Raw genomic sequence first — 11,557 nt, 5'->3', positions numbered from 1 at the left:
TTGTAGACTAACTTTAGACTAACTTTAACATTTATTAAGATGTCTGATATAAAAGCAAAAAACTATGAAGCTATTTAGTTGAGCTTGTGTAATAAAGATGAATGAATTAACTCTTATCTTCTATATATCAAAATATAAGCCAAGAAAATAATTGTAAAATAAAGCTGTAGAATTTTTTGAGTCATTTAAGAAATGAACAAGACTATTTAAAATAATATAATTTATTAACATTTAACATAATTTACAAATTATGATAGTAATAAAAATAGACCTATTGATTATTTTGGTAATTTAATATAAGTTAGTTTGGTATTATTATAAATATATAAGTGAATATAATTATATTGTTTATTGACAAGACCTGAGATCATAATTAAATTCTATTAATTTTCTTCTTAAATGGCTGAAAGAGTACGTCTTTCAATTTCTGTTAATTCTGGATGCCATACATCGACAATAAGGACTAGCCTTTGCTCTGTGCCATTATGCCAAACTTCATGTTCGAAACTATCATCAAATATGATTACTTTGCCTTCTTGCCAAGACCTACAATAGATAAAAAAATTTCATTACATTAACAAATAATAAATAATTCTATACAAAATATTTACTAAATAAAAATTATTACAAAAATAATAATGAAAAATATAATTTAAGCATCCCCACTTTTTTTTTCAATACTTTAAACTAAAGTTCTAGACTGTTAGACAGCCAACATACTTTTGCTATTGATGGATGTGCTCTATAATTTCTGCAAGGTTTAAACAGAGAAAAATGAATGCAGTGTTTTTTCTTAATGCTTTTATATACGGAAAGTAAGCTAAACTATCCTTTGTTCCTCTAAGAACCAGATCTAATCTACTACCTTGAATAAAAGCCTCAGGAAAAATTCTGAAAAACTATTTCATATGAAAACTGTTTCAAATATTTTTGTTTTGATTCTGGTTTCCTTGAAATCTTTTACTAGCATTCACCTATAGCATTTAAATCAAAATGAACTACTGTCCCACAAGATGGGAAAGAATCCACATCTGAAATTTCAAAGTTTCTGAGAAAGTTATGTCTACTTTACAAGTTAGTTGTATTACATTTATTTTTATTTCTACTGGCTGTATAGAATTTTACTAATTGTATTATTCTATTAATTTTCTGAATTTTTTTCCTAAAACTCATTTTAAGGGGGTAAATAAAAGAAGTCTTACATGGAGTAGATTGAATTCTTTTTTAATAAAATTTATAATGAATAATATTGTCATCAGAGCAATATTAACTAAAAAAAAAAAATTAGTAAAAGTTGATATCCTATTTACACAAAAAAGAGTGTAAAGAAATTCGAGTGGTGTGTTTTTGTAACTTCTAATGCCACCAAATAACCACTATACAGTGGACTTTTTTTTAACAGCACTTAATTTGGACATACTGTAAGCAGTTTGAACAACTATGAATAAGCATTCTGGTAAATTTGTTTATCATTTTAAATTTATATTCTGTTTATAAATCTACATTTAATTATCAAATATTCTGAATAATTCTTATGATATAATACTACTATCAATGTTATAATTTTATTGTACCGATGGAATAGGAATATAAGTACTGTAAATAATAAGGAGGATGGTTTTTATTTTTGTCATTAATATGGCAGCGGATTTAAAACAATTATTTGAACAGCCAGATAAGCTAAAAAAAGAAATTACAGAGAATACAGAGGAGTCATCAGGAAAAAGATAAACATCTTAAATACAAATACTTTGTCTTTTTTAGATGAACAAAATAAAACGACTGAGAATCTGGATAAAGGAAATAATGGACTTCATCAGAAGTTGCTGATACAAGATAAAATTATAGATGCTCTACAAAGAGAAAATAAATTAATTTTCACAAGATTGCTGAAGAAACATACAAAAATACTGGAAAATTAAAAGTTACTGCTGGATTTGTGTAATAGGACCATGGATGTGAAATTAACAGAAGTGGAAATTAATTATGTAAGAAGAATAGGCACTAAATGCAATGGGAAATGTCCAGTTTTGCTTTCATAAGGTTTTAAGATCAATATTGTACATACTTATTTACTTATACTTTATTTTTGAAAATCTATTTTGTTTTTTTTTTTATTGTACTGTACATAGATTATTCAATAAAGGCACTATTATTATTATTACTGTGCTAAGAAGAAAATATGTAATTTTTAAATTTTAAAACAATATAGTGGCTGTGCGAGAATACTAAGGAAAAAGGATATCATTAACTTTTTAATGTTATTTTTAAATTTATGAAAAAAAAATATATGAATGAAGTTACTTTGTTTCTATACAGTAGTATATTATAGATTGTTAGAATTAAAAAAGATCTTAAGAGAATACAGTTGAAACAATATTAATATGAATAGTAACAAGAGACTTTTTATTAGTAATGTTTCAAACTGATAAATCTAAGGAATAAATAAAAGATAATTATTACCTTATTTCTTCAGCCACTCTGATAAACGTTTTAGGTGGAACTACAAGACCTAAGTGAGCACGTAACCTACTATTAGTTGGTCCACAGTGAGCCCATACATGTGTTCCACCTTCCATAACGCTAAACTTTGTTTGACCTCTTCGACAACTGCTTGCTGGGGCAAATGATTCAATGAGTCTGCAGGTAATTGGAGTCTGCTGACAGTTCTTTTCAGACTTCATACCTGAATCATTTTACAACAATATATTATGTAGCAGAGAAAGTAAATGACTACTAAACATGTTTAAGTAAAAATGTACCTCTTTTATTCAAGATTTTTCCATAAACTGTCAGTGAATTGAACTTTAAAAAACTACTACTGAAGTGAGAAGTAAATTCATATTATTTCTAAATTAAAATACACTTTTATAACATGTAGAACTAAAAATTCTGTTTAAAAGGAATATACAAACAATTTTTATCATAAAAATAAGAATTACAGTACAATATATAGTATACAAGGTTTGTCCAAAAAGTAACCAAACTTTTCAAAATTATCCTATCAGATTTATCATTTTCAAAGTACTGTCCTCCACTGCCCCAACTTTTTTTTCATAGGTGGAGTGCTTTCTGGTAAGAGTTTAATGGAATAAACCTCTCTGCTCAGACATAAAATCAAGTAATGATCTATTCTTTATTTTATAAAGAGTACTGTGAACCTATAATTTCTTATTATGCTTTATGTGATTATTAACCAACATATTGTTTTTGTTTCTTTAGTCTTGCACGATTAATCAGATTAGTAACATGTCTTGTCTTTATTAGAATCCTAACAGCTAACATAAAATTTTAAACAATGTATCAAAACTTTACTAGTAAGAATTTATATGGTGCACGGACTCCAAAATATTAAAATGATTTTTCCAATTTAAATAAATCACAGTCTAACCTACAAATATTTTGTTAACTTCATTATTTATGCAACTGGCAATTCTGTACAATTCATTAACTAAACAGTTAAAATGTATGGCAATAATTGTACACTACCTATCTAGAGCAATTTTCTTTAATCTCTTCTACTCTCTAGAAACGCTGCTTTTCAAGCTGATTTTCATTTTTTGAAACAAAGAATTTTGGAAATTAAAATCAAATAATTAGTTCTGCTATATATCAAGAAGTTTTGAATATGCAAGCGCATTATCATGGTATAGCATCCATGTTTTGTTTGATTATGTTTCAGGCCTCTTATTTCTTACTGTATCCCTCAAACACTACAGCATTAGTTTTAAATAAAATTCTTCGTGTTTTTATGATTACATGGTGTATTCTTAATAAATGGCATAATTCATTAAAATACGGAATGTTTTCCATTATACTACTTAATAAAAAACAAGGAAAGAAATAAATATAAAATATTAATGTAAAAACGAAGGTTTTAATATACAGTTCAAAACATACAAAAAAAAAAATTGTGCATAGAGCTTACTCATATACTTCTCACCAACAAGGTAATCATTTACAATACATATTCTATCAGCTCAGTCTGAGGTAATGCTTATGGCTATAAATGTATTTTTACTAATTTTCTGTGCATTAAAAATACGTGAAAAAATAAAAATTCCTGCCAGATGTGAAATTAGCAATCCAATCTAATATTTAATGCAAGAAAAGTTTATCCAATAAAAATTTATATGCAAATAAGGACAATGTATGGTGATGAAGTTATGAATGAATGTATGAAGCATTAGAAAATAGTTCATCATGTTCAAGACAGGACAATTGAATGTTCATGAACATCATTCTGGATGACCTTCCAATAAAAAAAAACTTAAGAAAAAACTGATAACAAAATCTGTCACGATGGATATTCATTACAGATTGATTTTAATGGCTCATTTCCTCAGATTTTAAGGTCTATCCTATGTGGAGTTGTCTGTGAATTTCAAAGGTAAAATAAAATTTTGGCCTTGAGTTCTCAGAACTCACCTGAAGTTCTGAGGTGAGTTTACAAGAATGAACAAAAAACTTATGATGAAAGAAATAACAAACGGAAGAATCCTTGACATTATTAATTGATACAAGTGAAAGGGCAATGAATTTCTCTATCATATTGTTACTGGTGTTGAAATATGGATCTGTTATAAAATTGTATATTAGCAATCAATGGAACAGCATTATGTTGTAACTTCTTCAAAACTGAACAAAGTTAAGCAAACTATAAGCACATTAAAAGGGCAATGGTGATTTTCACATATCTTTAATTTACATTTTAATTCTATACTTAGTAGAAAAACAATAAATACATAAACTTACTGCAAAACATTTAAATAGTTCTTTTTTTGCAATAAAGAATAAACAATGCTCCCTATTTTTGTTGTACAATGATTCAGCTGAAATAGCTATAATGTTTAAAAAGTTTGGCTGGGAAGTATTTAAGTACCTACACCATGCACATTTTATATGGTCAGCAAAAATTTTAATTTATTTTTTATACTAAAAGAACTGTTAGAGAGCAATATTTAGGAGGTGATGAACTCAAAAAAGTTGTCATTTAATTGCTGACAAAACTAATTGTGTATTTCTATAATGATTGAAAAAGAAAAACTTATAATATGATGCAAATAAAAAACAAAATATTTTTCAAAAGTGTATTTATTTTAAGCAGCATTGGCTGCTGCTGTCATTACCCACTAAGAAATGCCAAAAGCAAGCAGTAAACTGTACTCAAGAGTTCTTAAAATCAGTGATATGAAGTGTTTCACTGAACATGGCTGTTAGCATTTTATTTCATTTCATAACCTTCAATTTCCACGATATCACACTTTGATACATCACAAATATGATTTCAACTATCAGGTTATAAAGATGTACAATTTATTTAAAAATTGCATAATGCTTCCACTCACTCTTGCGGTCAACTTCAGTGAATGATACTAATGTTCTCACTGTGGGATCAGCTGATCTCTTTGCTAGTAAGATTGTTTTTTATTTAGTTAGGCAGACATATATTTAGAATTTGGTTGGTAATATAGATTAGAATCATGTCTGTTGATTTACAATATCACTGTTCTGTCATGTGTGTTAATAAATTTCATAACATTCAAGCGCTTTATAAGGTTCTTAGCATGCATGTATCAAATATCATGGAATGTCATTCAAATTCAAAATACTTCTCCACCAAATTCTAAATTTTTTAAAATTTATTTTATCCTTGTTAAACACCCTAGGTTCAGCTAGCATCCGCCAGAAGGCATTACTTTAGCTGGACCCGAGTGTTGTGGCAGCAGACTGCCCACTCCCTCTCTTGGTCCTCTCAGGAACCGCCCATCAGGGTCCCGCCTGGATCATTAGGACATCCTGATCTCCTTGCCGGAATGCCCCTGCCCAGAAGCGTCTGACCTACATGGGGTCAGGGCATGTATTGCACATGCCCATAGCCATTCTCCTCGCGCTTTCCTCTCACACCATGAGGGCCCTTATTGCGTCCTCAGAAGTGCCACGACCCAGCCACTCTTGTGAGTGACTGGGCCAGGATGTCCTCAGCAACTAGGCTGCCTTCTGGGCCCTACATATCGCCATGATTCGTGCCCAGGCATCAGTATTTTCTATGCCTTGTAATTGTTTTTTTTTTTTTTTTTTTAATCAGATGCAGATTTTTTTTTTCCACATTTTGTGTGTATGACAACTGATATTAGTATTCAATCAAAAGTCACAACCACAAAATAATTACCATCCAGTAATTCACCATGACATTCAAAATATTTCAACTACAGTGTGCGTATTACATTAAATTTACAATACATCAAATATTTACAATACATTCTACAAACTAACAATGAATCTTAGTCTGATTTTAACTTAAGTGTTAGCTTCTCGCCTTCTGGCAGACTTTATTTCCATGGCTTTTTCAATTTCGGTCTTAATCTGCACTCCATATTTCTGTTTCTCTTTCCTTTGTTCTCAACAATTATGAGACCAGCTTCAGGTCACTTCAGACCACTGCCTCCTACCCCGGAGCATGTAATCTATTATGTTGTCTGGAGTGGTCTAACCTAGCGCATAGAGCTGCCTTATTACTTCCCATCGTCTACACCTGAAGAATGTATACTCCAGGGTATCATCACTATCGCAGTATATGCACGTCGGATTTTCTAAATCAGAATAGATTGACACCGAAACTCACCATCCCCCGAAAGGAACTGGGTGAGGAAGTAGTCCCCAAATCCCCTTCGAAGCCACGGGTGTAGACATGGGATCAAGAGTCTTGTCCATGCGCCTTTGTCTGACGTCTCCCACTCAGCCTGCCATTCCACTATCCTTCTGCGTCTGGCCTCCACTTTGGATACTCCCTCATGGATGCGTTTCAATTCCAATGTCTGAAGGTGTTTGGGTGGGACTTCTGCTATAATTTCTGCCGCAGAAGAGAGGACATCCTTCCTACATTTCTTTTGACTTCCAACACCTCATGCCAGACTGAAACTGCATATAGCAGCAGTATTGAGTTTGCCACGGACAGGAGAAGCCTTTTGTTGCTTGCTCGTGGCCCTTTTCTAGCCATCAGGATCTTTCCCAAGTCTGCCAGAGCCTTTCCAGCTTTGTCTATAGCCTCCTTCACATGAAGCGAGAATCAGCCTGATCGACCAACCACACCCCCAGATATTTTATGCACCTGCTTTCTCGGATGGTATGGTCATCAACCAGCACTGCCACTGACCTCAGCTGTCGCTTTCCAACTAAAGCCACCACCACCGTCTTTTGAGGTGCGAGCTCTAAACCTCTTTCCCTCAGCTATGTGCTGATCCTTTTTGCGGTCTCCTCAACAGAATCTTCTGTTCCCCCCGCTACCAACAGGACCAGATCATCTGCGTACGCAACCATCTGTGAATCTCCTGGCAGTTCGACATGCAGAAGGCCGTTGTACGCAATAATCCACAACAACGGCTCGAGGACTGAACCCTGTGGCACTCCCCCATACATCTCAAAACTCTCGACACCCTCTTCAGTGCTCACCAGCACATTTCTGTCCTTCAAATAAGTGTTGATGATCGACAGAAGTGAGGCACTGATGACTTTCTCACGCAGTGCCATCAGTATGACACCCCAGAGGACGCTGTTAAATGCGTAGATATCTAAGAAGGCCGCCAACGGGATCCTCCGCCTTCTCCAACTACCTGCACCACACTCCCTTGTTCAGTCAGTCACATACCTGATCGCGTCGATGGTCGACTTCCCTTTGGTAAAGCCAAACTGCTGTGGGGAGAGTCCTCCCACCACTACGAGTTCTTCTTTTATGCGTTCGGCTATCATATGCTTGTACATTTTTTCCATATTATTCAGGAGGCATATTAACCTGTATTTGGTCTCCTAATAAGCCACACCTCCTTCCAACATCTAGGGAAGTCGCCTTTCTCCAGTGTGTTGTTTAGAACATAAAGCATCAGTCCCAGATGCCGTGCGACCAGACATTGTACCAATGCAGCAGGCACCCCATCCGGGCCTGGACTCTTCTTTGCATTCATCCTTAACGCCACCCACTTCATCTCATCTACTGAGAAGCGGAGCGCATGACTGTGATCGATCTCCTCCCAGTCCCTTTCTCTGACCTCAGAGTGTTAGCACTATTTGCTGGGTCTGTCCACGGACAGCTTGGGGAGGCGCCTACCCCAAAACTTCTTCATTATTATTTGATATGCTCTCCCCCAGGGGTCCGCATCCAGTTCCCCAACGAGCTTCTCCCACGCTTCTTGGCCAGCCATTTTGCAACGTGCAGTTGGCGCTTCAGAATCTTCTACTCTTCCTGAAGTTTGTCAAACCTTTCAGATGTTATATTGTTTCTTCTTCTAGCTTTCATCAAAGATCTCCTTTTGGCTAGAGCCTCTCTTCTAACCAATGATATTTTGACTGACCACCAGTACACATTTCTTCGTGGCCGCTGATTTGTTTGCATGGCCTGCCTGTACATTTCTTTCAACACATCCATGAGGTCATCAGGGTTAAGAGCCTAGTTGTCGCCAACCTCCTGAGCCGTTACATCAACTATTTGCTGCATCTGTGCAATCGTTGGGTCTCCATGACTGATAAGAGGGCTGGTGGTGCAGTTGTTCGTCAGCGACCACAAAGACAATTGCTCTGTGGTCACTGCCGAATTCACATTTGCTTATCTCCCACTTTTCCACCATCAGGGCCAGTCCCTCCGAGACTGCTGTAATGTCAAGGACTAACCTATTCCCTCTACCCATAAACATTGGGACAGCAGGTAAGTTGGCTACCACCATCCCCAGTGATGACAAAAGAGCCGCCAAGTCATACCCTCTCGCCATGGACTGCACACCATTCGACTCCACACATTTGGCGTTAAAGTCCCCGGCCAATATTGTCTTCCTTCTTGTTCCCTACTATTGGGAAAGACATAAGCACTAACCAATATCTGTACGTAAGCACCACGGCCACAAAGCCTCTCTTGGCAATGGTGCATTCCACTGCGTATCTTTCAGATAGCGTACCAATCGCTGCATCACATTTGCGATCCACCAACCAGGGACCATTCTCCATCATGTGTTTGTTGGGCTCCGCAACTATTACAAAATCAGCCAGTGCCAATGCAGATTGCCACAGGAGATCCTGGGCAGCCGCACATCTATTGATGTTAAGCTGTATGCATTTCATTGGTGGCTATTGCACACCTGGCTGTCCGTCCAGTGGCCGCCTTCTTCACAATTCAGACATTTTGCGGGAGCCCTACACTCTGCTCTCACTCTTGTCTCACAGAGAGAATGCTACTTGCCATTTCTTTGCTTACCGTTGCTTTTACAGTTCTGAGCAATTCTGCATAGGTAGCACTCTCTCTCTGCGCAGAACCATTGTCGATGCGTTCTGTCTTTCTGATTCCTGTTTCTTGGGTGCATTCCCCAAAGGGCAGATATTAACGTCACAGTCTTTTCGTCGGGCCCAAAACTCCATTGTTTTCCAAACCCTGTCACCTACTACATTCTTTAGCGTGACCACTTCCATCATTCCTTGAAAGCTCATACATACAAAGTCATACCCATTCTTTCCTCCACTTCATCTTCTCCCAAGATCAAGGCGCCAGACATGTCCTTTACTATCATACCAGGTTTAGGCGTATGTCATTCCAGCCACTTTCTGGTGCTTGGGGCCCATTTACCTACCTGTTCAGCCATTTTGTCTTTTCCTACTCCAAGTGAGTCCATCACAAACAACCTGCCTGTATTTTCCTTGAGGGCGGTTAAGTGGCTCACCAGCTTCGTACAGTTGAATGACTGAGCAGGCCATTTCCTGTGTATTACTTCTTTCAGGTCTTCACTGGCAATATGAATGTAAAGATTATGGTAGATAAACTTAAAAACACTACAACAAGATCACCAACACTACAGTTATCTGATTCTCCACTATCCGCCTTTTTTGTCGCTACCTCCGAGTAGGTTGACACACTGGTCTGTGTCCTAGTCGGCGCTTTTCGTCCAGTTTTTGGGTTCTTGTTTGTTGATTGTTCTTTCAGTGTCTTTTCTTCTTTGTTTTTGAAGGTCCTAGGGGGCCTCCTCTGTCTCTCTAATCCTGGCGATGGAACTGCTCTTGTGGTTCCACAACTTCCTTCTTTTCCATCTTTTTGGTGGTATTTTTAGATGGACCACCAATCATCATACGAGTTATTTGTGAATTCTGTATTTGTGTTCCCACGAGTACCGGTGAAATAAAGAACCACCCCAGCAGAGCGCATATGTACTGGGGGTTGGGCTACAATACAACTGAGTTTGCTCTGGTGCCCAGAGAACATCATTCAAGACTTACTACGCGGAGCCATCCAGCCATCAACACGACCTTGGGTTACAGTTGCAGATCGGAAAATGCCGCAACAGCACTGCATGTAAAGTTTTTAAGGAAGGGTAATTGCTGTATATGTGTAGTGTTGTCAGTGTATCATGTATGTATGGTGTGTCCAGCAGCCCAATGTGTAGTGGAAGAAAGGGTGCTGGGGCTAGGGCCGTGGGAACGTCAGCCCCCAAGGTCCCAAAGGATGAGACCTCACCTGCGGGGAAATTCTAAATCTGGGTATGCTTGACTACACTTCAAGCATAGATTTAGAGAGTACAGCTAAATTGCATGTCAGTATCATTGGTTACACACAAAGTCATGAACAAGGGGTTGGATAACTAGGAAATGTAGTCTTTGTGCTAGATAAATTAACTCTCTTCTACACTCCCAAGAATTGTACAAATTGCGAGGTAATTGAATTTAACATGGAATCAAACTACAAGTTCATACCTGTCAGAAGAAAAAATAAAAACTCGATTACAAATTAATATGCAACATAATTAAAATTGCAGAATACCAAATATATAAAATAAAAGAAAGAAATAAAGAAATGATCAACCAGAAGAAGAATGATCAATGTAGAAGAAAGTTGATTGATCTTGCCCAAAAGCTATATATGGCTGCATTTCCTAGTTACTCAACCTCCTTTTGTTCACAACTATCAGGAATAAATAAAAATTTTAATAAGATTACTTTTGAATAGTTTTTGACTTTATGAGCAATTACATTAATTGAAAAATGTAAATAATAAATGATCTATCATTTAACTAGCATAAAAGTATGCTAGTTAAATGCTAGCATAAAAAGTATGCTAGTCACTTTAATAGTTAAAGTGATTTACCAAAAAGTAAAATATTTGGTTGACAAAGATATCTTCTTGACAATGATGGTAATAGAAATTAATTAAAACTTATAATTTTTTTAATAACAAACTGAATAAAAATTCAAAAATATAACATTGTTAAAAGCTTGTCATAATGTTTCAGTTAATTTTGCTTAACCTTCAATGATACGTGCTGTAATTTTTATGCTGGTATTAACTGATCTTTTTCTGGCAGGTTTCTTTTTTAGTTAAACAAACTCAGATTTAGAATTTGGTCAAAAAGGTGTATTGAATTTGAATAACATTCCATTGACCTTGATGTTAACAACAGAACAACCTTGATATTCTTTACATGCATGCATGCTAAGAACCTTATAAAGCACTTGAACATTATTATGAGATTTATTAACACACACACACACACACACACACACACACACACACACACACACACACACA

The 11,557-nt window shown here is 35.8% G+C and overlaps 1 protein-coding gene across 6 annotated transcripts in view; it reads right to left on the bottom strand.

Moving 5' to 3' along the window:
- Positions 1 to 205: 205 nt before the first annotated feature.
- Positions 206 to 11,557, bottom strand: part of Asph (Aspartyl beta-hydroxylase) — a 156,717-nt gene continuing 145,365 nt past the window's right edge. For all 6 annotated transcript variants that reach the window (XM_075357279.1, XM_075357235.1, XM_075357252.1 and 3 more), the window contains 2 exons: positions 2,464 to 2,686; positions 206 to 546 (listed from right to left, as the gene is read on the bottom strand). In XM_075357279.1, coding sequence (XP_075213394.1) covers positions 396 to 546; positions 2,464 to 2,686 — 374 coding nt within the window. In that variant the 3' untranslated portion in view covers positions 206 to 395. The remainder of the gene's footprint in view (positions 547 to 2,463; positions 2,687 to 11,557) is intronic.

The sequence above is a fragment of the Lycorma delicatula genome, chromosome 1 (genome assembly GCF_047948215.1).
Source record: "Lycorma delicatula isolate Av1 chromosome 1, ASM4794821v1, whole genome shotgun sequence".
Lineage (NCBI taxonomy): Eukaryota > Metazoa > Arthropoda > Insecta > Hemiptera > Fulgoridae > Lycorma > Lycorma delicatula.
The sequence above is the reverse complement of the archived record's forward strand: the minus strand, read 5'-3'. Positions and strand labels throughout refer to the sequence as shown.